Source organism: Cucurbita moschata, unplaced genomic scaffold (genome assembly GCF_002738365.1).
Source record: "Cucurbita moschata cultivar Rifu unplaced genomic scaffold, Cmos_1.0 Cmo_Scf00020, whole genome shotgun sequence".
Classification (NCBI taxonomy): Eukaryota; Viridiplantae; Streptophyta; class Magnoliopsida; order Cucurbitales; family Cucurbitaceae; genus Cucurbita; species Cucurbita moschata.
In genome coordinates this window covers 471,055-499,054 of record NW_019268536.1, presented here as the reverse complement: position 1 = coordinate 499,054, position 28,000 = coordinate 471,055, and the positions used below count along the sequence as shown (strand labels likewise).

Here is a 28,000-nt window from a genome sequence, read left to right as displayed (position 1 = left end):
GGTGGAAAACACAGTTCCATCGTCCTGTCGAGGGCTTGGCAATTTCTTCAGAATCTAAAACCAGAGTTCTCCATGTAGTTCATCATCAGCTTACAATTTCTTCGCGGATCTCGTATCAGGTGTTGTATGCGTTTTCTTCATCAGTCGTCTACGGAATTTCTGTACTCTTTCAAATTCATTTCCTGATTTGGAAGTCACTGCACATTTGACAGAACACAATTTTTTTCTTCGTGCTGTTTTCCTGACTAGAAATTTTCAGAATTATAGCGTTGTTTTAGCTCATATGCCTATTTTCCATGCTTTAAATTATCTATAGTATTTGTAGGATTCATTGCCACTGGTGAAACTTAAGCTGGATATGTTTAGGTGGATTGTAATTTACTTGTAGTTATAGTATTATAGGTGCTGTTATCGGAAATGTTTGATGCATTTGTCTTCCATGGTTTTTTAGAGGATGCAATTGCTTGCTTCAGGTGAAACTTTAGCTGGATAGATACAGAGCGTTCATTTCCCTTTTGGTTTACCAGTGAACTATATTTATTCTTGAATCACTTTGTTCCGTTTAGTGCCTATTTATTTAAGTTAAGTTTGTATTTTATATATTGCTGGACTTATCAAAATTTCACATTTTAGGTTGCTATCTTAGACAAGATGGCATCTTCACAAAATGTTGAGCTGGAAGCTGCGAAGTTTCTGCACAAACTCATTCAAGAATCTAGAGACGAGCCAGCAAAATTGGCTACAAAACTCTATGTGGTGTGTTAAGCATCGTTTACTTTTATTTTTTCTGCTCAATTAATGGCACGGGGAATTTTCATATTTATGATTTCATGCTTGTGTGAGTTTCAGATATTGCAACACATGAAATCAAGTGGGAAAGAACATTCCATGCCGTATCAAGTAATTTCGAGGTAAAAAATCACCGTTCCATACTTCAGTAACCATTTTTCCTTACAATTGTTGTATCTTCTATTGGTTGTATTTTTCCACTATCAAACTTTCATGTGCCCTGATTCGGCTTTAAGACTAGCCAATCCAAAGCAATCAACCCAAGGCATAGACTTGTCGTGGAAAGTCCTTTTCTTTCCGACCATATTTCAGATAGGAGAGCTTTCATTGCATTTGACCACAATATCTTAGATTTTGGCGCCAAGGGAGGGCCAACTAGCTAATGGAGAATGTCCTCCTTAAATGAATTGAAGAGCATCCACTGAACATTAATAACGCAAAATAATTTCCACCAGCATTGACTTGAGAAAGGGCAATAAAAAAAAGATATGTTGCAAAGCATCCATATATGACATACAAAGAGGACAAATTGATGGGGATATGCAGTGCGAAAGAAGATTCCTTTATAGATACCTCATAACAATTCAATGAACCATTAAACATAACTCACATAAGAACATTGATGCATTTGGGACTTTTAGTCACTCATAAACCTGAATGAACTTCCTTAAGCATGGGTGATGATGCGGCCAAATGCTTAGAAAGAGATTTCACAGAAAACATACCCGAAGGATCAAGTGACTATTTTCTGGAATCCAATGATGCAACCACCTTCTTTCCAGCTAGACTTCCCAAAAGCTTTTGAAAATCTAAAATTTCATCATCCTTAAGTAGCCTACAGAATATAATATTCCATGAATGAGTATCTCCACCCCAATGGTAAAAAATCGAACCAATGGGAAAGGAAGAAATTTTGAATAACCGGGGGAAACAAGATTTCAAAGAACAGTTGCTAATCCATGCATCTAGCCAAAATAATATTCCTCCGCCATCACCTAGCTTGAAAGATGTGAAAGACTCAATTTGTTTCCATAGTTTGAAAATTTTGATCCATGGGCTTCCGAGACTTGTACCAAATTTCCCAGAAATATGCTATTGGTGGAGACTATTCCCATAAATACTTTGGACCACTTTGTGCCGAAAAGATTCTGGTTCATTCATATCTCTGCATTATGCAGCTCTCAATCACCAGCATGTTGACATGATTTGGCAAGTTTCTTGTCCAAAAAAGGTGAAGGTTTTCTCGTGGATCTTTTCTTTCGAGGGGTTGAATACTTGTGGTTGAATTCAAAGGATCCTTTGGAATATGAATCTTTTCCCAAATTGGTGGGTTCTTTGTAAAGATAGCGATCAAGGTCTAGCGAAGGATACAACACTGGGGTCCTATTAGTGAAGAGTCCAAACTCTACTGCAGAGAACTTCCTGAACAATTTTTTTCCCTTGTGAATTTTAACCTTCCTGGAAGTAAAAATAGGGCAGTTAGATAATGACGGTTCACTGGTCAATGAAAAAGGGTGTACAAGAAAATCCTTCTAAAGGACTTGGATCCAAAAACAAAGATCTTTTTCCTTGAACTAACTGAAAAAACCCTGATCAAGGACAAAAGAGGTATGATATCTAAATGTAGTGAAGATTATTTCTTGGGGGCATTTAAGTGATTATTTTTGGATTAGAAAACATTTGATTTGTGAGGGGGTATGGGTGTATTGAAACTATCAACTCTTGAATAGAAAGGAATAAGATTGGGATTAAGCCTTCGAATTGGCTAAACTGGATTGTTCTTCATGGTGCTCTCTTTCAATTTCTCTTTGTAATCATACTCATTCTATTTTTTTTAAAATTCAAATTAGGAACTTTTTTGTTAGACTGTTTTTTGGGTAATTCACTGAACTTGGACAGATATTGAATTGAAAAGCTTTTGGGTTTCTTTGTGCTCAAAGAATTAGATTACGTCGGCAGGCCTGATTTTTTTTTTGTACGTTAGTTGGCTACTTCATTTGTAATTTGTCATTGTATCGATGGAAAGTCATCTTTCCCTTTTAAAATACACAAGCACAATACATGTGATTTTGAATTGTCCTTCGGAACAATTAGTGATCAAAGGAATTTCTATAAAAAAATGGCAAATAAGTCATCACTTAGAGAATAAAGAAGATAATGCATTACATGATCTTAATCTTGGTGTTTAATTGTTTTTGGACAATGAGTTCCCTTAAGCAATGAGGTACTAAGTAGCACTTGAATTATCTGTAATCTGTACTCTTTCTTTCAAATTTGGTTTATCCACAATTGAATTTCCCATCAAACCTTGATTGGCTACAATAAGTATTGGGGAAGTTACCATTACATGAATCTGGGAAATGTAAAAGGAACAAAACTGAAGAATCTTCAAGGATGCTCAAAGGGGTTACAAACTCTCTTGATAAGGTTGTTTGTGGCCCACTGAATAAAGCAATCGTATTAAATCCTTTTGTAAACTACTTTGCAGCTGTTCACTAATTGGTGTTCTGTTTTGTAATACTTTTCTCACTGCCACTAGGTTGAAGTTAAAAACATAACCTCCTGTTGTCATTTCTATTATTATGGTTTACTTTTTCATTTGTCACCTTTATTCACACTTCATCCATGAAGAAGCTCTACATTAATGCCAAATTTGGTTGCAAAACTGTTTCTAAAATTTTGTTTATTGTGTAATATGTGTTCTGTTGAGTTGTTGGTCTTGAATGGTTGCTTGTTGATGCATATTCTACTTCTTTACCGATTAAATGGTCACTGTTTTCATTGCCATGGTCTCTTTGGATTCATATTCTCTTTGTTTCATTCTTGCTAACTAAACCTCTTTTATTTAGGGCCATGGAGACTGTCATCAATCAACATGGTCTTGATATTGAAGCTTTGAGGGCATCACGCCTTCCTCTGACTGGTGGAACTCAGATGGGTGATTCTTCAACTGCACAATATGCGGGTACAATGATATTACTATTTGGGATTGTTTAAGTGAATCTGGTTTGCAAGTGCACATGTTATTGTTTGTATTCTTGTCTACAAATGCACGTGTTATTCTTTGTTCAGAATAAATTATCATAGAAATAGTTGCAGGTTCTTCCAGTGTCGCTGGTGCTGCTAAAGATTCCAAAATGGATATATCTGGAAGTGAGATGACCAAAAGTGGCCCACTTGCTTCAAGCAAGCCACCTGTTGGCCCAAGTAGTACAGATCACGATTATTATCCTGGATCCACAACCCATCGAAGTGGTCAATCTTTTGATCAAGAAAGTCCGTCTAGTTTGGATTCAAGGTCTGCCAACTCACAGTCACAAGAGAAGCATGATTCAGTGAATTGGGACAAGCAATTAAATGACAAGGATGGTAAGAAGGGCAGCAAGAAAAGGAAGAAGGTGGATACATCAGTTCTGGAACCATCTAGTGACAATACTCATCAACTTGATACACGCAGTTCACTGGTTAATCCTAGGAATGTAAAGACGAATAGGGTTGAATCACCGGCATATTTAGTTAAAGGAGGTATGTGCTTTTTATTTCAATAAGATTAGGCAATGGCCTATTGGGTTCCAAGTATTTCTTCTTTTTTCAAAAGTTTGTTGGAAATAGTGCTTGACCATCTAGGTCTATTTAGTCGTAGTGGAGAATTTTTATTTTCATCTAGAATGAACTACAGAGCATATAGTGTTGCCAGCTCATATTATCACTACCTCCAAGTGTCTTTGATAGCTTACTGATTCTTTGGTGTAGGCAATATTGATCAGACAAAATATGGACTAACAAAAGCTGCTGAAAAGCTTATTGACCCTCAAAGTTATTCTGTAAGCCGAGGCGATGGGATATCTACCTCCAGTGAAAAAGTTATGGAGTGTGAACTACCTATGTCTAGCACATCATCAGTTGATGCTACAAAGATGATCCAGGTTTTTAATAGTTTCCTTGATATCTTTCATTTCTTGGTCAAGAATAGTTTTTTTTTTATTTTTTTAAATGTCACATTAATTAGTCTCATCTCTTTTTCCTCTATTTCTAACTTTTGTGTGACATTATGCCTTGGGTACAAATCTTCAAGTACTTCAATTTATGTTCTTCTTTTGCTTCTCCTTTACAGAATAGGTTTTGTTTGTTCTTTTTCTCTTTTCTTTTCTTGAGATTGATTTGTGTTTTGAGTATCATTTGCCGATTTGAAATACATTAGGAATGTAACGTGGTAGGGTTGATTCTAGGATTGGATAGATTTCCTGTGATGACCACACTTCTTTAACCTACTAGCAACTTTTTCTTAAATCATTATTGCTCGCCTTAATTCTTTCCTCCACAGCTACACCAACCTTTGTCAAAATTTTATTTGCTAAATTGGAAGGTTTCAGTAATGACAACAGTCAAGTTCCTTGGGAGGCCCCTGCTAGTCAACACTTATGTTCGGAAGGGCAAAGATGGGGATTTACCCCATTGTAGCAGTCTGTTGGGTCAGTTAGTTAGTGGGTCTTTTTTGTTACTCTATTATAGGTTTGTCAATCTATTAGTGAGCCAAGGCGTTTTGTGTTTGGCTAGGGAAAAGGGTCTCTGTGGTCTTTTGTGGTAAACCTTGGTTAAAGGAGAGTGTAGTCCTCTTGAATTAACTTGTGATCTTTTGTATGGCTTGCTTCTCGTATTTTTTTGAATATTACTACCTTGTAAGGAAGATGCCTTACATTCTCCTTTAGGCTTGATTGAGTTTGATAGAAAAAATCAACCCCATGGATTTTTAATAAAAGTCCTCCTTTGTGTTCAATCCAAGATGGTGCGTTCTCTGTGAGCCAAGAGCATTTTGGTGTATTTTGGGAAAATTTCAAGAAAGGAAAGAAACGAGTCGAAGCTGGGAATTTGTGCAAGAAAAATCCAATGAATCATGGTTGAAGTTCACGGGTGAAGTTCAAGATGCCTTACATTCTCCTTTAGGCTTGATTGAGTTTGATAGAAAAAATCAACCCCATGGATTTTTAATAAAAGTCCTCCTTTGTGTTCAATCCAAGATGGTGCGTTCTCTGTGAGCCAAGAGCATTTTGGTGTATTTTGGGAAAATTTCAAGAAAGGAAAGAAACGAGTCGAAGCTGGGAATTTGCGCAAGAAAAATCCAATGAATCATGGTTGAAGTTCACGGGTGAAGTTCAAGATGCCTTACATTCTCCTGCAAGAAAAATCCAATGAATCATGGTTGAAGTTCACGGGTGAAGTTCAAGATGCCTTACATTCTCCTTTAGGCTTGATTGAGTTTGATAGAAAAAATCAACCCCATGGATTTTTAATAAAAGTCCTCCTTTGTGTTCAATCCAAGACGGTGCGTTCTCTGTGAGCCAAGAGCATGATTTTTAATAAAAGTCCTCCTTTGTGTTCAATCCAAGACGGTGCGTTCTCTGTGAGCCAAGAGCATTTTGGTGTATTTTGGGAAAATTTCAAGAAAGGAAAGAAACGAGTCGAAGCTGGGAATTTGTGCAAGAAAAATCCAATGAATCATGGTTGAAGTTCACGGGTGAAGTTCAAGATGCCTTACATTCTCCTGCAAGAAAAATCCAATGAATCATGGTTGAAGTTCACGGGTGAAGTTCAAGATGCCTTACATTCTCCTTTAGGCTTGATTGAGTTTGATAGAAAAAATCAACCCCATGGATTTTTAATAAAAGTCCTCCTTTGTGTTCAATCCAAGACGGTGCGTTCTCTGTGAGCCAAGAGCATGATTTTTAATAAAAGTCCTCCTTTGTGTTCAATCCAAGACGGTGCGTTCTCTGTGAGCCAAGAGCATTTTGGTGTATTTTGGGAAAATTTCAAGAAAGGAAAGAAACGGTGCGTTCTCTGTGAGCCAAGAGCATTTTGGTGTATTTTGGGAAAATTTCAAGAAAGGAAAGAAACGAGTCGAAGCTTGTGAGCCAAGAGCATTTTGGTGTATTTTGGGAAAATTTCAAGAAAGGAAAGAAACGAGTCGAAGCTGGGAATTTGCGCAAGAAAAATCCAATGAATCATGGTTGAAGTTCACGGGTGAAGTTCAAGCAAGTTGAATTGATGGGGAAGACCAATTGCATGAAGAGAATGAAAAATAGTGTGATCAAGGAGAAGAAGAAAAAGAAGAGACACAAGCGGAAACAAAGAAGAATGCAGCGTGATCCAGTGCTTTTTTGAATTTGGATAAACTTAGATCCAATACTTATCGTGTGGATCTTCAAGCTACTTTGAGTATCAGCCCTTCATTTAATATTTTAGACTTGACACCTTACCATGCACTAGATTCTTTTTAGTTACTTGAAATTCAAGGATGAGTTTTATTTTGGGATGGGTAGATTTGATGTCGTATCTTTTGCTAATCTTGTCATTCCTGGACATAATCTTATAGTTTTTGGCCATTCTTGGGAGATTCTCTACATTTCTGTAAGTTGTATTTCTTAAGAAGTTTCACTTTTAAACTATTACCCACTGTTATTAGATAAATTAGGTTGTAACTTCCAATCTTCAGCCTTATAATTATGGCTCAATACCTTCATTTGAAGCTAATGAAAGTTTGAGTAAGTTTTGAAAGCTTAGTGCACCAAAAGCCTTGTTGGTAAAATGACTTTGGCATTTCCCCTTGAGCCTTATTCCTATTCGTGGAGGGTTATTGCGTGTAAGTATGAGTCTCACCTCGTTGAGTGGTTGTCAGTTGGGATTAAAGACACACATAAAAATTTGTCGAATGATATCTCCTTCGAGCTCCCTTTTTCCTCCCATTTAGAGGTTTGGAAAGGAATCCTAGTGATGTTTGGTCCCTTGTTAGATTTCGCTCTCTTTGGGTTTCAGTTATGAAGGCTTTTTGTTATCACTTGATAGGTCTTATCTTTCAAATCTTGAGGCCCATTTTTTAGTCGCCTCCCTTTTATGGGCATGTTTTTTTCTTATGCCTGTGTATTCTTTCATTGCTTCGTCATACAAAGGTTGTTTTAACCAGATAAACAAATAAAACAGAACAATAGTAGTTTTCGAAATAGTTAATAAAGAATACATTTTAAAAGCGCGATGCTTTGTTTAGTTGAAGCGAAGTGCTCCTTCCCCCTTTATTGTTGCTAACACCTTTCCACATGTCTCAATGGGGCGAGACCTCTTTTTTTGTAGGTTGCCTCCCTTTTTGTGGGCTTCTTTTTTGTATGCCTTTGTTTTCTTTCATTTTTTCTCGATGAAAGCTGGATTATTCATAAAAATATGGCCGCATTGACATGTGGTTCTCATTGTTTATGCTTAAACAAAATTTGTGCTCCTTAAAGCACAACCACTACTTTGACTTTGGAAATAGCTTGATTTGGGAACTATACCAAGACTGTTTATGCATAATTTGATATTAACTTGTTCTCATGTTCTTAACAGGGCGCATGGCGGAACAATGCACCTGAAATGAATATGATACGCAATCCCGTTTCTAGAGAAGCAGGAAAGCTCCCTGTTTCTCAGGTTCCTACCTCTTCCCAATCTCGTTTGCCTTTCAAGGAACAACAATTAAAGCAACTTAGGGCTCAGTGCCTTGTGTTTTTGGCATTCAGGTTGCCTATTCTTCTAAATCTGCAAATTCAGTTAGAATAATATAATTATTGTTCTAGTAGGTTGTTTTGAATTCTATGTTTCATTGTTTCTGTTCAGAAATGGTTTAATGCCAAAGAAACTGCATCTTGAAATTGCCCTTGGGAATAATTTTCCGAAAGAAGGTAGACCACTTTACTGCTTTTTTATAATTTTTTTCAAAACAAAACTCTACTATATTACTATAAAACAGCAGTTTCTTATTAATTAGCTTGAATGGCAATGTAGAGGGGCTTCGCAAAGATGTCGATCCTAGAGGCATTGCTCAATCATTTAATGAGGCCAGAAGTACCACTGAAGTCATGATGGCATCAGGAAAATTGGATGCTGCAAGGGAAACAGGAATTGTGGCCCCAGGCGCCATATCTGCTGGAAGAATCTACGAGGCCGACTCCATGAAAGAAGTAGATAATAGGGAAGTGGAGGATAAAAAGGGTGCACCATCTGATTATTTTGTTCAAGCAGAAGCAAGAAAACCAGAGGCTGAAGTAATGCGGGAAAAAGCAATTTCCCAAACATGCTTGAGCTCTGCATCACATCCTTCTGACTTTTCAGGTGCAAGGGGGGTTTTAACTGTGAATAATCCTGTTGAGGATTTGGAGAATAGTAATCTTCAAGCCACTGCTGCCGTGGGGATGAGTAAGCCACTAAACCCTGAAACAGTTAGCTGGACAGGAATTGGCAGCACAAATGAGCTTTCTAGGGGAAGTCTACCAGCCTTTGCTGGTCAGCATGAGCTGGTAGTTGATAGGAAGAATGACGTCTCTGCTCAGTTGCACACTGTTAGGAACAATAGTGGTTTGGGGAGTCAATATATTGATAGTCAGTCTTCATTTTCGATGGGAGAGCGGTGGAAACCTATCTCTGGGGCATATGATCAATACCATGCTGCAATGCCCTCTAGAGATGCTAGTATGATCTCAAATCTTGCATCCCATGGTGAGGTTTTTTTTGTAAAACTTTAATCAGATCACTTGAATGGTTATTATTGAATGTCATGAATTTTCATTTGTAGATGATATGAATGTGCCCGAATCCGAATCTAGATGCAACACAGAAGTGCAAAAAGTGTTATCTATTGATGGAGGGAAAAATAGCAGCCTAAATTCTATGGAACAAGAAGATGATGGTAAGTTAGTGCCATCTGATTTGTCGAAGTCTCCAAAGTACACCATGTCAGAGAAATGGATAATGGATCGGCAGAGAAAGAAACTCCTAAATGAGCAAAATTGGTTACTGAAACAACAAAAAACTGAGAGACGTATTGGCACTTGTTTTGATAAGTTAAAGGTTTGTGTGCAACGCAGTTTTTCATTCTCTATTTCTAGCTTCTTGCTGTTTTTTTTTCTTTCTAATAACGGTAAACTATATTAGATCAAGAGTGGAGAAGGGTCTTAGACAATGTGATCCTAGTTTGCCCTTTCTGTTTAATCTTGTAGTGTATGTTCCTAGTAGGTTAGTTTATGCTGATGTGGAGAAGGGTCTGTTGGATGGCTTTGTGGTGGGCATTGATGAAGTTTAGTTGTCGTACCTGGCGTTACTCTCTTTTTCAGTTTTGAGAAGGAGCACTCCTTTACAAATTTTAATAGCTTTCCATTTTTTTTTTTTTTTTTTTATAAGAGACAATTTCATTGATAAGTGAAATTTACAAGAGGGATGTATAATCCATGATATTTACAAAAGACCTTCTCAATTCGCAATGAGGAAGCTATATCAGGTTTAAGAATTGATTGTTGAAAAAACTCCACTTTGGCGTGATCGGCCAGGTTAAATCATTAGGTCACTTTGATGCGGTGCAAAGTAGTCAGTTTAGGGTTAATTAGAGACTTCTTTTGGAAAGGTAATAAGGAGAACGGTGTTATCATCCTTGTTAATTGGGAAACTACTTTTCTTCATCTCGTAATGGGAGGTTTGGGTATTGGTAATCTCGCCACTAAAAATAAAGCTCTCTTAGCTAAATGGAGCTGGAGATTTCTTATGGGAAATGAAGTTTTGTGGAGACAGGTGATTTCTTCTAAATATAATTGGAATGAGAATCAATGGTTCGCCTCTATCAAATGCTCTTGGTCGTTTAAAGGCCCATGGTCCCAAATCATGAAATGTATTCTCCTATCTGAGGAGTAGCACAAAATTAGAATGGGTTTTGGGGATAAAACCCGTTTGTGGAAGGATAAATAGCCAATTGATTTTCCCTTCGTGTGGAATTCCTCTAGACCGTTTAGAATTGTGGTTACCAAGGACTTGATGGTTAAGCAGTGCTGGTCTGATTCTCTTTTGCGTGGTATTTAAAGTTGAGAAGAAATCTTACTGATGTGGAGTTCAAAGAAAGGACAACTCTCTTAAACAAGCTTCATGCTTTTAGACCGAATAACTGGGATGATTTGAGAGTGTGGATGCTGGAAAACAATGGTTCCTTTTTGGTTAGATCCTTTTCTCCCAAGCTTACTGAGAAACAACAGCTTTGGACAAAAAAAAATCTGATCTTTTATGGAAAGCATCATGCCCTAAAAAGGTCAAGGTTTTCTTGTGGATTTCTCTTTTTGAGAGGCTATATACTTGCTGCAGAATCCAAAGAATTCTTCAAAATTCTACACTTACCTCTAGTTGGCCTGCTTGATGCTGTTTGCGGGGAAAGGTTGTTAAATTTGTTAAATTTGTTCAATTTGCAGTGGTGTTGGCACTACAAAGCTTCAGATGCCCTTCTTCAACTTATTGATGGCCCTCAGTCTAAAGTTCTGGTGAAAATTCTATGGTCCAATGGTGTCTTACCCCTCCTTAGGAACTATGGTTTGAAAGAAATTCTATAATTTTTTGTGGTCAAGAAACTAACAGAGACTTTCTTTTGGGATTTGGTTACTCTTTTTCCTTCTACTTGGTCTTGTACTTCTAAAGTCCTTTTAATTATAGTCAAACTCATATTTACACTAGTTAGGCATCTATTTTGTAACCCATTGGTGTGGGGGGATATCTTATCTCCTCCTCCTTTGGTTGATAACTTGAAAATTATTGCATTTGGAATCTGGTGGTGGAGAAAGTTTAGAAAGTTTAGAAAGTTCAGAAACAGTTTTCATCGTGGCAAAAAGGTTTTCTTCTCTAATTGGGGAAGACTGACATTGATTCAATCAGTATTGAGTGGAATCCTGTTATTCCTCTCCATTTTTAGGATGCACGTGTCGTTTATTTAGGACATTGAAAGGTTTATGGGAAAGGAGACTTGAGGGGAGGGCTCACTTAGTTAATTGGGAGGTTTTCTTGAAGCCTTGGGAGAGTGGGGGCTTAGGTATCAGAGATCTGCAGTTATGCAATGAGGCTCCCTTGGTGAAATGGTTGTGGTACTTCTGCTTGGAGCCTGATTCTTTGTGGCAGAGGATTATTGTGAGTTTAATGGTTCTTATAAGAGTTCCTCGTCTGCTATTGCCTCGGGTGTTCCTATGTTCTCTCAGTTTGTTAAATGCTTTTTCGGGGATGGGTCAAATACTTGTTTTTGGGAGGAGTTTTGAATGGGAGAGAAACCCATGCATGCTTCGTTCCCTCATCTTATCATTTGTTTAATAAGAGGTTGCATTTGGTGGCTTCTATTTTGCCTTCCTTCAATACCCTATCCTCTCTATCCCTTGGTTTTCGATTCCCCCTTATGATCGGGAGGCAGGTGATGTGGTAAATCTTCAAGTATTTTGGGAAAGTAGATTATGCTTGTGATTTTGGGCAACATTTACGAGTTTGGCTTTTTTTGTGTATTTTGTCACATCAATGAAATGAACCAATTCTTTAAATTTTTTAGCCAAGTTTATACTCCAATTTTTTTCCAAGTTTTCGTTTCTAGAAGCAAAAGATCTATTCATTGTTTTGATGCCAAAGTGGCCTGTAGTTAATACCTCCGGGATTTTTCCGGAAATTGCAGTAATGATTTTTCATTGATTTTGATACGGCACATTTAGTTCATCTTATATCTTGCTTATCATTTTCCTTTCCGAACTTTGCAGAATACTGTCAGCTCGTCGGAAGATATATCTGCAAAAACTAGAAGTGTAATAGAATTGAAAAAGCTTCAACTCTTGCAGCTTCAGCGCCGCCTCAGGAAGTAATATCTCTCTAGTCTTTCTCCTGAGTAGTTTCCTAGTTTTCACCAAGAGTTTTACAGCTATTGTAGCTTCTTTTACTAATCTTTTTTATGAATTTGGAAAATCTTGCAGTGATTTTCTTAATGATTTCTTCAAACCAATTTCAAATGAGATGGACCGCTTGAAATCTTTCAAGAAGTATAAACATGGGAGGAGGATTAAACAACTTGAGAAATATGAGCAGAGAATGAAAGAGGAGAGACAAAAGAGAATTCGGGAGAGGCAAAAGGAGTTCTTTGGTGAGATAGAAGTTCACAAGTATGTGGTGCCCATCTAATTGAGTTTTTGTCTATACTTCAAATAAAACCTCATAGGTCTTAGTTCCATCAATGATAAACACATTATGATGGACTGAGGTTAAACGATTGAACAAATTTTGCTCACTGTCTGTTAACTTTTTTAATAGGGAAAGACTTGATGACACGTTTAAAGTTAAGAGAGAGAGGTGGAAAGGTTTCAATAAGTATGCGAAGGAGTTCCACAAAAGGAAGGAACGAATTCATCGTGAGAAGATTGACAGAATCCAGCGTGAGAAGATCAATCTCTTGAAGATCAACGATGTAGAGGGGTATCTTCGAATGGTGCAGGTTTGTCTTCTCTTTGATAATTACTGTAATCAAAGGGGAAATAATCTATTCTTCTTCATACTGTTTATTCTTCATGCATTTTAACCGTGTACTGCTCGTGGTTTAAGTCTCTAATTTACAAGTAGTTAAAAAATTGTGTTATATGAAATTTAAATAATCATTTCAAGAGTAAGTATCAGCTTGGTTTGATTCTTTTGTGGACTAAAGTCCCTTTCTTTTAAGTGAAATTCTTGTAGGTTAACATTTTTGGTTTCTTATTAGAAAAAGAAAAAGTAAAATCATTTCAAGAATGATTTTCTTATAAATGAAAAACATTAATAATAATAACTAATATTTATTTCATTTTTTCTTATAATTCTATTGTAAGTAATCGTTATACAAGGTTTACGATTAATCAGAAGGCAATCACCTTATTTGCAAATTAGAGATAATTATTTTCCTATTATTGTTCTCGTGCTCATATTTGTGGGTTGTTTTGTCAATGCACCTTTTCTCAAATTCATGCCAATTGCGAAACCTTTTTACTGTTCCCTTGGCTTGTTTGGGAAGCTCATCTCCATTTTTTTGTATCTCCCCTTCTAATAAAGTTTCTATTTTTTTTTTTTTATAAAATTGGTTTGTTTAAACTCTGTGTTACTCATAAGTCCATATTGAACATATAAGGATTTAATTATATAGCTATAGAATAAGCATAACCAAATAAGTCAACTAAAGAAGAATAAATAAGAAAAAACAGAGACCTGTAGATGTTTTTCCTGATGCAACTGTAGAACTAATAAATGCTTTAAATAAGTTCCAATTTGTGTACAAGTAATAAACATTGCCTTTTGCAAGAAGGAAAATGGAAAAATAGTAAAGTGGAAAGAACAAAGCAATAGAGGTCAGTGTAGAGTCTTGTTATGAGTTGTTATCTTTTATCTATTAAAAATTAACATAATAATATTTAATACATAAAATAATTATCAATCTGACACAGAAATAAATTAAAAAAAATTCAGACATTAAGATTGTGGGAAATGAACTTAAAGTTAGACACAAGTGTAGAGCTTAGAGCATCAAGTCAACATCTAATTATTTTTACGCTAGTTTTGGGTTTAATCGGGATAAAAAAGGGCTGAAGAAAATTCAAAATTCTCCCTTGATGCAAAATCAGATAATGTGGTAGATTTTTATTTCTCACACTGACATTTCACTTCATGTGCTAGGATGCAAAATCAGATCGTGTTAAGCAACTTCTCAAGGAGACTGAGAAATATCTTCAAAAGCTTGGATCCAAGCTACAGGTGGCAAAATCCATGGCAACCCGATTTGAGGACGATATGGATGATGGAGGAGATGTGAATGTTGCTGAAAAAAGTGAAGTTGCGATTGAAAATGAAGATGAAAGTGATCAGGCTAAGGCAAGTGGTTCTCTTCTCACTTTCTTACATCAGTTTTTGTTTCATTCACTAATTATATTGACTTTCTTCTTACAGCATTATTTGGAAAGTAACGAGAAGTACTACCTGATGGCTCATAGGTGAGGGACAGTTCACGTTTTCTTCTTCCCCACCCCTTCCCCTAGACAACTTTTGGCTAGTGCTTGGAAATTTTGCTTGACAGAATCTCTTGATGTTTTGAGGATTCAAGTTGATAATTCTCATTAACAACTAGTTATTGTTAATTCGTTTCAAGCATCTTATATGAATAATCGTTTGCAGTGTAAAGGAAAGCATAGCTGAGCAGCCGACTTGTCTTCAGGGAGGAAAGTTGAGGGAGTAAGTATCGTGGCTTTCCTATCATCCCATCCTTTTTAATTTAATCTTTGATTTTTATAAAATCTGAACGTGGTATGGAGACTCCTATTTTTGACAATATCTTCTCACACTTTAGTTCTTTGATTTTCTGAATTCATGATATTGGTAAGAACAATAAAAGGCAGTGCTTAGGCCATTCTGAGTTTCGTGTAAATGTGGCAATAAAAATTTTAGGTATCAGATGAATGGCCTTCGGTGGCTCGTTTCATTATATAACAACCATTTGAATGGAATACTTGCTGATGAAATGGGGCTTGGAAAAACTGTTCAGGTACTGTACTCTCCTAAGCTGCCTTATATGAGCCTAGATCTAGCTTCTGTAAATTCAATGTTACTAACAGGGAAAGTTCCAGGTAATTTCCCTAATCTGTTACTTGATGGAGACTAAGAATGACCGAGGTCCCTTTTTGGTGGTTGTGCCATCATCAGTTTTACCCGGATGGGAGTCGGAAATCAACTTCTGGGCCCCTAGTATCCTTAAAATTGTGTATTCTGGGCCTCCAGAAGAGCGGCGTAGATTATTCAAGTAATGATTTTCATTATCTTTTTTTCATGATCCCTTGTTGGATAATCCAGAAACTTACCTGGTTCTTATTCCAGGGAGAGAATTGTTCATCAGAAATTTAATGTACTTCTGACCACATACGAGTATCTGATGAACAAGCATGATAGGCCAAAACTGAGCAAAATTCATTGGCACTATATCATAATTGATGAAGGCCATCGCATAAAGAATGCTTCGTGCAAGTTGAATGCTGATCTGAAGCACTATAAGAGTTCTCACAGATTACTCTTGACTGGAACACCGCTACAGGTCACAGTCGTTAATGTTCTTCTCTTTTACAGCATAGGAGTGATTCCTTTAACCTTATATTTAGGTCATGAACTACAGAACCAAGCCTTTTCCCTCCCTTGGCATCAAAAGAAATATAAGAAATGATTTTGACAGAATATTAAAGATTAAAACTATATGAAATCATAATGTTGTGTAGAGTGGGTTAGACTTGAAATTAGTGTATTGTAAACTTTTAATAGGGATACTGCTGGGAATTTAAACAAGAAGGAAGCATTTTATTCATATATCTTTCATCATTGTGAACTTAAAATTTACAAGTCTCGATTTATAACTACCTTCCTTTTAAGTTAAAATCCAATAAACTAAGACCATCTTACTTAAGAAAGTTCTATTTTTGCGAAAAAATAAAAATAAAAACAGAATTTGAAATAACTTTTGGTTTCATTTTTGAAATCTCTTAATACCTGAGAGCAGAAACTGAGCATTCAAGTTATTATATTCTTAATGTCAAGTAGCAGTAGCCTAAACTCATTGTTTTTGTCCAAACTTCATTAAGCTTCGGTCCGTTATTTCATTCAACCTTCTGGCATCAATGTTCTCTCATTCCTCATAGCCGAATGGTGCATTTGAGGTCTTCTTGAAAAAAAGAAAAAAAATCCTGAATAATAATATCCATAAAACTATCCTTACTGCTCTTCCATTTGAGCAAATAAGTTTAGGCTACCTTACATTGTATTAAAAAACCAACTTTAATTTGTGGCCCATTGTAAAAATGAAATGTACTCAGGAAATAACTAAAGCTAACATTAATGGAGAGAAACTCTTATATTGAACTGGAGTACACTTGTATACTATATTTATAATTTTCTTGTGTGTTTTGATAATTTAGTCCTTTGTACTTGTTGGCTTAATTTGAAATCCATTTTGTGCAGAACAACCTTGAGGAGCTGTGGGCATTACTGAACTTTTTGTTGCCAAATATTTTTAATTCATCGGAGGATTTTTCGCAGTGGTTCAACAAACCATTTGAGAGTAATGGTGATAATTCAGCTGACGAAGTAATTCCAAAATTCTGCGACTTCTCTTTGAAATTTCAGTTTCTTTTTCCTTTCTCTTAATTTTTTTTAATTTTTTTGATGGACAAGGCCTTGCTTTCTGAAGAGGAAAATCTTTTGATCATAAATCGACTTCACCAAGTGCTTCGCCCGTTCGTTCTTCGGAGGCTTAAACACAAGGTTTCTTTGAACTAAAGCCTGTGCTCAGCAGCATCATTTTGTCTTTATAAATATTCACTGTTTATTGGTGCTTGTTCGCCATCATTTTTTTGGGACAATCATTCCATTTTCTCATGCATCCCTTTTCCAGAATTCTGCTATTTGTTATGATGTAATTGTAGTAAAAAATTCTTAGTATTTTTGGTCTTGTTTTATATGCCCGGTAGTTCAAATAAATCCAGAATTTGAAAATGCCACCCAATCTATCCTAGAAAAATAAGTCTCTCACATGTGACACAATGAGTCGGGTTTTCTTCGTGGCTAGATTATCCGTATACTGCTAATCAGCAATTCAGCATTAACATCTATGGAAGATTTTCAGAGAATTGTTTCCTTGGTATCGCGCATTTAGGTGCTTGTATAATTGTATTCTTTCTTGCAGGTGGAAAATGAACTGCCAGAAAAGATAGAAAGACTTGTAAGATGCGAGGCTTCTGCATATCAGAAACTTTTGATGAGGAGAGTAGAGGAAAACCTTGGATCGATAGGAAGTACAAAGGTTCCTTCACTATATTTCTTTTTCTACATACTTTTCAAGAAGAAATTTGGCGTTCTGTCTACTAAGATAATTCAATTGTTACCTACACTCTCACATATTCTCTCTCCAGGTCCGATCAGTGCATAACTCGGTGATGGAGCTGCGTAATATTTGTAATCATCCGTATCTAAGCCAACTTCATGCAGAGGAGGCATGTCTTTCTTTTCTCTTAATGCAATTTATTTATGGAATAGTTTTTGGATAAACAAATTGAGGGAAGGGTGAAGGTAGGATGTTCCGCCCCACCCCACTACCTTGTATCTTTGATCTGTTTTATCCTTACCTTCTTTGCATTTTAACAGCGCACAACCTAGAGTTGGAAGCTTAACTACCCTATTTCCTGCTTGTTGGTATTTGTCCTTAAGAAACTTCTTTATTCTTGTCTAGGTTGATAATTTGATACCTAAGCATTACCTGCCACCAATTATAAGACTCTGTGGAAAGCTTGAGATGTTAGATAGAATATTACCAAAGCTAAAAGCAACTGATCATCGGGTAAGTACTTCTTAGATTAACAATATCAAGCTACAATGTTGATGAGAATTTAATGCTGTATGTTACTCTTTGTTTCTGCCACTTCACATTTTTTTTATCTTTTTTATTATACTCGTTAGCGTCTATTCACTTTTCATTGTAATATATATTCCTTCCTTCTTGAATCTGATTTATTTATATTTATGATTAGTTTATTGTCTCTGTCAATGCTGTCATTTCAGAACTGATTTTTTTTTTCTCTGTTCGTCATCATGGATCCTTTTATTTATAGATGTTTCAATATCACTAATTGACTTCTATTTTTGCAGGTTCTCTTCTTTTCCACCATGACTAGACTGCTCGATGTTATGGAGGAATATCTTCACTGGAAACAGTATCGATATCTACGATTGGATGGACATACATCTGGGGGTGATCGTGGTGCACTGATCGAATCATTTAATCAGCAAAATTCTCCCTATTTTATATTCCTTCTCAGGTAACTTTCTGTCTGATCAGTTGTTTTATGAATTGTCTTGTCTCAGTTCTCAAATCGCATGTTCTATAGTTACCCTACTAAGCTTTTTATGGTGTCAGCATTCGAGCTGGTGGTGTGGGAGTGAATCTCCAAGCTGCTGATACAGTGATTATCTTCGATACAGACTGGAATCCACAGGCATATATGAATGACATGATATTTATGTCAAGAATCTGATGTAGCTTTCATTCTAAATCTGGATTACTGTGCGTATGTTGTCAGGTTGATCTACAGGCACAGGCCAGGGCTCATAGGATTGGCCAGAAGAGGGACGTGCTTGTTCTTAGATTCGAAACAGTAAGTTTTCTGGTCATGTCTTGGAACTAAGTAATCTTATCAGCGTTGAAACAGTCCCAAGGTTTCATGATGGTGAAGGCTCCTTTGGATTCAATGGGAACCAACAAGGATCGGCATCATGAGGGAGCCGCTAAATAACTGCTTCTATCATGTCATGTGGAATGAACGGACAAAAACATAGACCAAACCAAGTTGCATGGAGTGCCAAAAAAAAAAATCTACAAGAAAGGGCTCCAATAATTTGTTCATAGGAAAGGAAAAAATCACAAAAGAAAATAATTATAAAATTAAAGATAGAGCCAAATATATCATAGTATATTTCAGTATCCAAAATGATTGGATTGACTGTGCTCGAACACATGTTCAACTTTGAGTCTTTGGGGCTCTTGACTAACATTTGATATCATTGATAGTTGGAACTATAGTTCCTTCGTCACTAAAACCAATTGGAGAGCCTCTTTGTAATGAACTTCATTTTCCTTTTATACTCCTCATATCATGAAAGTTTTTGTTTCTTTGTTTCTTTTCTTTTTTTGGTTTAGAAATTGAACTCTTAGTTGCTTGATTCAGTCTGATGGACTAATGTCGCATTATCTTATCATGGTTAGTAATTGAAATGTGGGTATTGTCATCCTATCATGTGTTTGTAATTGGGCACGTTCTGATCTTTCTTTCTTTTCTGGTCCACCCCATATCAAGGTTCAAACGGTGGAAGAACAAGTGCGAGCTGCTGCGGAGCATAAACTAGGCGTCGCTAACCAGAGTATTACAGCCGGTTTTTTTGACAACAATACAAGGTTGGTTGCCCTTTCAAGAAAACCCATGTTTGTGTGAGGCACTAAATGGTTTTTCTCATTTACTGTACTGCAGTGCTGAAGATCGTAGGGAATATTTGGAATCTCTTCTACGCGAGTGTAAGAAAGAAGAAGCTGCACCTGTACTAGATGATGATGCTCTGAATGATCTCTTGGCACGCAGGTAGGCTGATTCTCATTGCTTGATATTTTATACAGCTGATTATGTGACGCCCCAAAGGGAAATAAGGATCTTTCTTCTTGTGCATGCGATGGTTAGGTAAGAAACACAGTTTGTATTAACCATTGTCTCCATGTTCACAGTGAGTCAGAGATTGATGTGTTTGAAACGGTCGACAAAGAACGGCGAGAGTATGAGATGGTATGAAAATCAACACTCCTTCAGTCTTCTCTTTTCCTCGTATTGTGTAAACTAACGGAGATATAGTATTTATGTAATGAACTTCTAAACATTAATGTTGCAGGCCACATGGAAGAAGCTGGTACCTGGTCATGGAAGTTCTGATCCTGTTTCTTCCATGCCTTCACGTCTTGTAACATATGATGACCTGAAAGTATTCTATGAAACAATGAAGATAACTGAAGGCGTAACAAAAGCTGGAGAGGTTGCCCATGTAGGGGTAAAGAGGAAGAGTGATCCTGGAAGCCTTGACACCATACATTATGGGAGGGGGAAGCGGGCAAGAGAGGTCTGATTAGTGTTTTGTTACTTGTGAATGCCATATGCCTGAACTCTTTTGGCTTTTGCTATGTTTTATTTTATTTTCATTAAACTCCCTACTTTAATAGGTGCGATCCTATGAGGAACAGTGGACTGAGGAGGAATTTGAAAAGATGTGCAAGGTCGACTCACCTGAATCCCCCAGGTCAAAGGAGTCTGTGGCAGGAGAACCATCAGGTAGTATTAGTGGATCTGTTGTAGCAGCTGTTTTGAAGACAGAAGTTTCTGCTTCCTCTCCTCTGCCTCCTATTCAGCCAATGCCTCAGCATCAAACACCACCTTCGAAGCGAGGTCGTGGAAGACCAAAACGATTGGGTGCCGATAAGTTGCCTGCTCCAGTGGTTCCTCCATCTCTTTCTATAACAGCCAAAGTGGAGACAGGGTTAGAAGGAGAAACTATTTCAAGCATTTCTAAAACAGGCAGTCTAGATTCTTTGCCTAGTCAAGGAATGATTGATCAACATGCTTCAGGGGCTGCACCAAGTTCTCAGTTAACTACCTCAGTGCCTTGTATGATTCCTGCCTCCGAATCAGCTCCAGCTTGCTCCCCAGCACCAGTTCAAGTGAAAGGCCACGGTCGAAAAACTCAAACAGGACAAGAAGCTCCTCGAAGAAGGGGGAAAAAACAGGGGCTGGTGCCACCTCCTGTTTCTGGCAGTCTATCCTCCTCCACAAACCCAGTGGCAGGTCAAGTTAATGTAGCAAACGACATCGTTTCTAATGCTTCTGCCACCCAGCTTCCCACTCATCTGCCAGGTTCTGCCCCTTCAAAACCTGTCACTGGACCTAATGATCAGCCTACCATTGGGGTTTCATCAAATTTGGAACCTAGTCCTGCTTTGCCTTCTGTGGATTCTATCTCTCAATTTGCCCCTCATTCCAATTCACAACCTAGAGGACAAAATCGAAAGACTCAGAATGCTGCTGGAGCACCACGACGTAGAGGAAAGAAACAGGCAGCAGCAACTCCTGCATTGCCTAACACCGTGGCTGGTTCTAGTCTAAGTTCAAATGAGGCTGCTGTTGATTCTTCAAAAAAGGCTGCTGTTGTCACTACTACTAAAGAAGATACCGTCAGTCAGGTAACCAATATTATCTCTGAGGAATTGACCCAGAAACCTGATGGAATCACTATACAGGACGTGGAATCTACTAAACCAACAAATAATTCCAATCAGGGCAAGGAGACAGTGAGCTTATCAACTTCTGGTAGTACCGTGGGACCACAAGGTAAGTATTAGATAGACTTCAGCATGTGATCATTGTCTGTTATGTGTATCAATTTACTTTTATTGAATTTAGGCGTTCAAAATTTTATGCAGGGTCTACCGAACAGAATCAAAATACTGATTCACGTGGCATTTCTAATATGACCAAGGAGGCTTCTTCTGGAGATTGCACAGTCAAAGCAAGCCCCTCTGAGCATTTGAGTGGCGCTGGTGCTGCCCAGGACGCAACTGTAAGAAAAAATAGTGTCAATGAGACATTGAAAAGCCATAGTTTGCTGGACACACCTCATCCAGTTACATCAACACCAGAAACTGCAGTTCCGACATGTAGTCCTCCAGCTGTTTGTTTACCTAGTTCTGTTGCTGTGGAGATGAGTCCCAAAACTATAATAGATGTTGCTCCAGAGGCTGTTTCTAGTTCCCAACCAATCCATTCACTCCCATCAGTGGCTTCAACCTTGCAATCTCCCTCTCAATGTCCACCACCTGGACACGTGCAACCTAAACGGCAAGGTCGTAAAACTGCAAAAAACAAGGAAGAGCCCCCTCGGCGTAGGGGAAGAAAATCGGCCTCCTTTACTCCTGTCATTCTTGAGGATTTAGCTAGCAATGAAGCTAAAGGTTTGAATGTGCACGTGCAGCCAGGGCAATTGGGGGATTCAAGTGTTAAAGACACATGCCTAAAAGGTAAAACTGGGACTGAGAATCAAGTATCAACCAATGTTCAGAGTGTCGCAGGTGTTGCCCAAATTATAGAAACTGTGCATTCCCCGGGTCCGAAAAGAAAGGAGCAAGCACCCAAATCTTCCCAACACAAACAGCTGTTGACATCATCAACAAAAATTGATGTTACTGGAGCCTTGGACAGGACCTCTGTATCAGGTCGTTATCAAACTGCAAACGTAAATGATGTTGCTCGAGTAATGAAGGAGGTCTTCTCTGGAACTTGCTTGCCGAAAGCTAAAGTTGGAGAGTCTTCTGGGAAAGAAAACAAGGATGCCCCTGCACCGCCTCTTTTGAGCAATCCGTCTGTGGAGGTGATCAAAAATGATAAATCAGAGGCTACTTTAGCTACAGTTTCGAATTCCAACATTCCAGTTGAGGCCCATGAAAAGGAATCTTTAGTTACAACTAGTGAAATAAGACCAGATTTTGCAAATGCTCCAGAAGAATGTAACATTTTGAAAATCAATGATGGAAATTCTGAAAGTACGAAGGCCAATGTGATAGATAAATTGGTTGAATCCAGAGAAACATCTGCCAGATGCTCAACTGTGGTAAGTGACGTCAGATCCATGTCTCCTTGTCTTCTTAGTACCGATCAAAATAAAAATAATATTTGCCAGAGATCAAGTCTTGATGAGGGTAGTCTTGTTAGTTCAGGGGACTCAGTAAGTATGGTTGGTTCATCTGTACCTTCGTCATGTGATAAAAATCGTCCTTCAAAAATTGATACAAATTCGGGAGATAAATATAAAATTTCTTTGAAAGAACCTCTTAAATCTTCTTGTCTTCAGGTTGGTGGCTCTGGAATTTCATCATGCTTCAACGATGCTGACCATAATCCCCTGGATGCCTCACCTATTTCCTCAAGTCTTGGTGATTCCAGTGCATCAAAGGCTCTTAAGGTGATGGACGATGTATCGCCAAACGAAACAAACCCTGTTGGTGAAGTTCCCTCATCTTTGAATGATGGTGAAAATCACCCTGCTTCTTCGTTGCCTGTCCCTTCTGATAGCAGTCACACTAATATGATAACTGCTCCTTGTACGACTCAAATGGATATTAAGAACATGCCAGAGCTGTCTTTGGAAGAGTCTCCTGCAGCAACTACTGTTGATAATACCAGAGAAAATGCAGAAATATCTGTCAACCAACCTGATCACAGAGAACTGTCTTCTGATATAAGATTGAAGACTCTTGACAAAGACATTATACCTTTTGTGGACTGTCCCAGTGAAGCGTCTTCTGATGTCACGAAGAAAACTCTTGACGATGAAAAAATACCTTCTGTGAAAGGCTTCTCAGAACCATCTGAATTTGATGATACAAGCCTTGAATGTCCTGCAAAATCGAGAATTGACTGTTCCCCTGAGAAGATGGGCACGGGTTCTGGCAAAGATGATAACCCCAAATGTTCTGCTGAAGTTGCAGTTGAATTGATCGAAGCGTCTAACAACGCAGTACTTGATCTCACAGCTGTTGAAACTTTAAGAGCAAGATCTCCTGGCCAAGATTGCCCCAGTCTATCTCCTGATACTGTGAATGAAATGGTGTCTGTTTGTGAAGCAGACAAGATGGAAGTGGATCTTAGACCTGTAGTTGTTGTTGAAACCTCGACAGAGAATCCTAGTCAAGACTGTTCTTATATACCTCCAGTTGTGACAGGCGATTCCAGTTTGAATGAGTCGGTGCCTGACATGGAAGAGTCCAGGCCAGGTTCTCAGGAGAACAGTGGCAGCCAAAGTCTCTCTATTCGTCATGAAAATTGTGATCATTCAGGTGTTACAATATTTAAAGAGAGTTCTGGTGCACACATGTCAGGTGCTGAACTTGAAGTTCAAGGACGCCTTTCTGTAACTACCATGGATATCGAGAGTAAACATAATGACATTTTGCTTCAGAAGAGTTTTCTGGGGAGGTCTAGTGGTTGTCTAGATCATTCTAACACAGGTGCACCTGATATAGTGGAGCAAACATCAGCAAATAAATTAGAGCTTGCTTCAGAAGAGTTGCCACATTTTCCTACATCTGATGATGGAATCGTTGAAGTCCATGAAGTTTCTGCTGGAAAACCTGAAGATTCAGATATAGCTAAATCTGATAGAGGTTCTTCTCCGGAGTTTGATCCGAAAACTGATGTTGAAGATCAGAAAGCACCAGAATTAAATGATAGTAGTAATTGTATGCCGGAGGGGAATTTGAATGTACCAGATAATGTGGAAAACAAAGTGGAAGACAATGTTCAATCTGTTAATCCTGTGGATGTTCCTGAGCCAATTCCTCTGATCCAGGATAGTGAAGCTAACAAAACCGACAACCATGGTACGTTCCTCATGGATATGGACATCTCGAGAAATGACGATCTAGATGAATCAGATGGTGGTGGACTAATCCCTGCTGGTATTTCACCTTCAACAACAGAGAGAGAAAATGAATCCAAAAGTTCTGATGCTGTTGTTCAAATGGACGTTTCTGATGGAGAACGTGTACTAGAAGATACAACTGATAATATGGTCGTGCCATCACCTTCGGTGCAGGGAGAGGAAGAAAATTGTTCTTTAACGTCTGTGGTAAATCAAGTTGATGGTTTAGGGAACCTAGAGGAAACGGAAAATATCGGAGTTGATGCTAATCTTCCAGTGATTACGTCTCAGGATGATGTTATGATTTCAGCAAACCTTGTGCAAGAAAGTATTGCGCTACAAGGAGGAAAGATTGACGGATCTGGTGAGATAAATCGAGGGTCTCCTATCGAGAAAAGGCAATCTGATCATCAAGTTGAGGACGTTCCTGTTGATCATATGGAAGAAGATAAATCTGGAAATTTGGCCGAACCTTTATCTTCCTCACAAGTTGAGGAAACAAATTTGATGTTGCCCAATACAACTTTAGATAATTCAGGTGACCAAACTAATGTACCTGTATCCTCATCCACAGTGACAGACACAGAAAATATTGGTTCTTCAAAGGATGATCTGTATGACTGCACGGTCGCAGATTCAGTAAAAGCTCTCGACGATAGTGAACAATTACAGAACAAGCTATCAGAAGTTTCGGTTGTGCTTGCTTCATCCAACAGGAATGAGGACTCAACTCCAAGGGATCCCATCAGCTCTCCAATCTCTCTGGAGGGGCCACCAAGTGATCATCAAATGAGTAGTGACCATATGGTTGCAACACAGGATAACATTGTTTTGTCAGAAAACATGTCATCTGTTGCGTTAGCTGAGGAAGACAAGCGGCAAACTTCCTCCGAGAAAACGTTTTCTGATAGTGCAGAGCCGTTGGAGGATTGCGAGGATTCTGATAATAGAAATGACAAATTGGACGGCGCTCATGTCATCAAGGAACAGCTTTTAAGCATCACTGAAAACCTTGTCTCCATTGATCTTTCCGATCATCTTATAGTATCAAAGAAGGAAGCTTTAGCTGGTGATCAGATTAATGTTCCTCAAACTGGGGAGTCTGTACCTGTAAACGCAGTTGATACGCTAAACCAGCCCCCACCTCCAACAACCATAGAAGACGAAAAGTTTGAAGCCGCATTTGACAGTGGTCGAATTCCTAGCCCACCGCCACTGAAAGACGTAAAAGGTTTTCAGGCTGAAACAGATTCAATGAATTCTTCTCAACCTGATAGGATTTCAGAAGAAAATATGTCAGGAGAAACAATTTTGCCTTCGTCTCCTTTGTTGGAGGTAGGAGAAGCTATAGTGCAACCTGGTGTGCAAGTTCAGATTGACCAAACGGATGCGTCTGAGGTTGGTCTGATTTAGATGGTTTTACTTGAAAGAAATTTATTTATTAATGATCTTCACCCTTAAATAGGAAACGAACCTTTCCGACCACCTGGTCAAAACTAAACTTCAAAAATCGAGAAACGGTTGTTGCAACCAAAATGAAGACAGCAGCTGAAAGTCAATAAGATAACAATGCTGATGGTCCCTGTACCCCGAACAACGATAAATAAAAAGATTATAGCTAGATTATAAGGCCATTTGTGGTTTGGAAAAGTTGAGGAAGTCGGGATAGTCCAAAATCTTCACTTACTCGTGCTTTGTAGAATCTTAGATCTTTATAGGAGAATTACTGGCCTCATTTGTTTTTTTGGATCTGCATATCAATTCGTTTACTTTTTTGGTCTTTATAGTAATGCAACTCTTGAATTTCAGGTGGGGGAGTTTTCTCTAAAGAGGGCTGTAACGGAAGCAGCCAGTCCTCCAACCTCTCTACCCGAAGAAGATAAAAGCTTGGAACGCACGCCAGTTTCGAGTCTGGCTGATAGTGCCATTGCAGTTGCAGAAACAGTTGTATGCGATGAAGCTGATGTATCCACAGAAAATGGAAGCTGTCTACCGGCTGGTGCCTCATCTGTTGTGCAATATCCGGCTGATAGCATTGCAGATGTAGAAATGGCCATGTCCGATCAAGCTGATGTTCCTCCAGTCTGCGACACGGTGCTGAGTTCGGCTGATAGTGCCACCGCAGTAGAAATGGACATATGTGATCAAGTTGATGTTCCTCCAGTTTGTGACGAGGTAAAGGGTTCAGAAGATACTGCTGCCGTATGTGATCAAGTTGATGCTCCTCGAGTTTGTGAGGCGGTAAAGGGTTCAGAAGATACTGCTGCCATATGTGATCAAGTTGATGCTCCTCGAGTTTGTGACATGGCGAAGGGTTCAGAAGATACTGCTGCCATATGTGATCAAGTTGATGCTCCTCGAGTTTGTGACGCGGAAAAGGGTTCAGAAGATACTGCTGCCATATGCGATCAAGTTGATGTTCCTCAAGTTTTTGACGCAGTAAAGAGTTCAGCTGATACTGCTCCCATATGTGATCAAGTTGATTCATCTTCTCCAGCTTCCGAGTTAGCAAAGGATCCAGCTGATAGCGCCACAGCATGTGATCAAGTTGATGTTCCTCCAACATTCAACACGGTGCAGGCTCCAACTGATAGCACCATTGCAGTTGCAGAAACTGCCATATGTGATCAAGTTGATGTTCCTCCAACATTCGACACGGTGCAGACTCCAACTGACAGCACCATTGCAGTTGCAGAAACTGCCATACGTGATCAAGTTGATGTTCCTCCAACATTCGACACGGTGCAGACTCCAACTGATAGCACCATTGCAGTTGCAGAAACTGCCATACATGATCAAGTTGATGTTCCTCCAACATTCGACACGGTGCAGACTCCAACTGATAGCGCCATTGCAGTTGCAGAACCCACCATATGTGATCAAGTTGATGTTCCTCCAGTTCATGACTCGGTACCAGAAAATAAATCTGCAAATTTGGACCTGCCTCCTGGATGTTCGGCAGCGGAAGATGAAAGCGGGGAGCGGTCACCAGAAGAGACTCCAGTTATCAAGAATTCAGTTGAATCACCAAAGCAAAGTGAGTGAAGGTAGAATTCTTCTGTACATTTTTTGTATTCCCCTGGTATCCGAGTTTTTATCCGACAGGGGAGATCGTAGCTTCATTTTATACAGAATCCCTGCTATCACAATTATGGCTTAGGTTGCCCTTCTATATAATTATTCATGACATTTTCTGGTTCTCTTGGGAACCCTTGATACTTAACTGAACAACCAAACCTCCTCCACATCGTCCCTTTACCTGTAATCTGGGTAAGTGTTGACAGAACTTACAATCAAGAAATTCTAACAAGTTTTCAATACTATTACATATCTTGGCATTTGTATCTTCCTCTAACTG

At 38.4% G+C, this 28,000-nt stretch overlaps 1 protein-coding gene across 3 annotated transcripts; it reads left to right on the top strand.

Moving 5' to 3' along the window:
• The first annotated feature begins 9 nt into the window (after positions 1 to 9).
• Positions 10 to 27,982, top strand: LOC111457426 (chromatin structure-remodeling complex protein SYD-like). Of its 3 annotated transcripts, none has more exons than XM_023099610.1 (35): positions 10 to 119; positions 634 to 756; positions 850 to 911; positions 3,639 to 3,754; positions 3,889 to 4,314; positions 4,543 to 4,715; positions 8,161 to 8,333; positions 8,431 to 8,495; positions 8,599 to 9,309; positions 9,386 to 9,660; positions 12,354 to 12,451; positions 12,564 to 12,749; positions 12,898 to 13,078; positions 14,284 to 14,478; positions 14,554 to 14,597; positions 14,779 to 14,835; positions 15,049 to 15,145; positions 15,228 to 15,400; positions 15,475 to 15,688; positions 16,603 to 16,728; positions 16,816 to 16,905; positions 17,327 to 17,443; positions 17,553 to 17,633; positions 17,870 to 17,977; positions 18,286 to 18,455; positions 18,554 to 18,632; positions 18,717 to 18,791; positions 19,491 to 19,588; positions 19,662 to 19,769; positions 19,910 to 19,967; positions 20,071 to 20,295; positions 20,396 to 21,557; positions 21,650 to 22,833; positions 23,074 to 26,040; positions 26,452 to 27,982. In XM_023099610.1, the coding sequence occupies exons 2-35, from the start codon at positions 652 to 654 to the stop codon at positions 27,685 to 27,687; spliced, it is 11,235 nt and encodes a 3,744-aa protein (XP_022955378.1). In that variant the 5' UTR covers positions 10 to 119; positions 634 to 651; the 3' UTR covers positions 27,688 to 27,982. The 3 variants fall into 3 exon arrangements, with proteins under 3 accessions (XP_022955378.1, XP_022955379.1, XP_022955377.1); XM_023099611.1 differs by having other exon boundaries at positions 3,883 to 4,314; positions 8,599 to 9,282; XM_023099609.1 differs by having other exon boundaries at positions 3,883 to 4,314.
• The last annotated feature ends 18 nt before the right edge of the window (positions 27,983 to 28,000 follow it).

Excerpts from the sequence above, each read along its gene's own strand:
- LOC111457426 (XM_023099609.1), top strand. The coding sequence starts at position 652 with ATGGCATCTTCACAAAATGTTGAGCTGGAAGCTGCGAAGTTTCTGCAC. Across the intron at positions 17,444-17,552 it reads GATCGATAGGAAGTACAAAG|GTCCGATCAGTGCATAACTC; the intron begins GTTCCTTCACTA and ends TTCTCTCTCCAG. Across the intron at positions 17,978-18,285 it reads TAAAAGCAACTGATCATCGG|GTTCTCTTCTTTTCCACCAT; the intron begins GTAAGTACTTCT and ends CTATTTTTGCAG.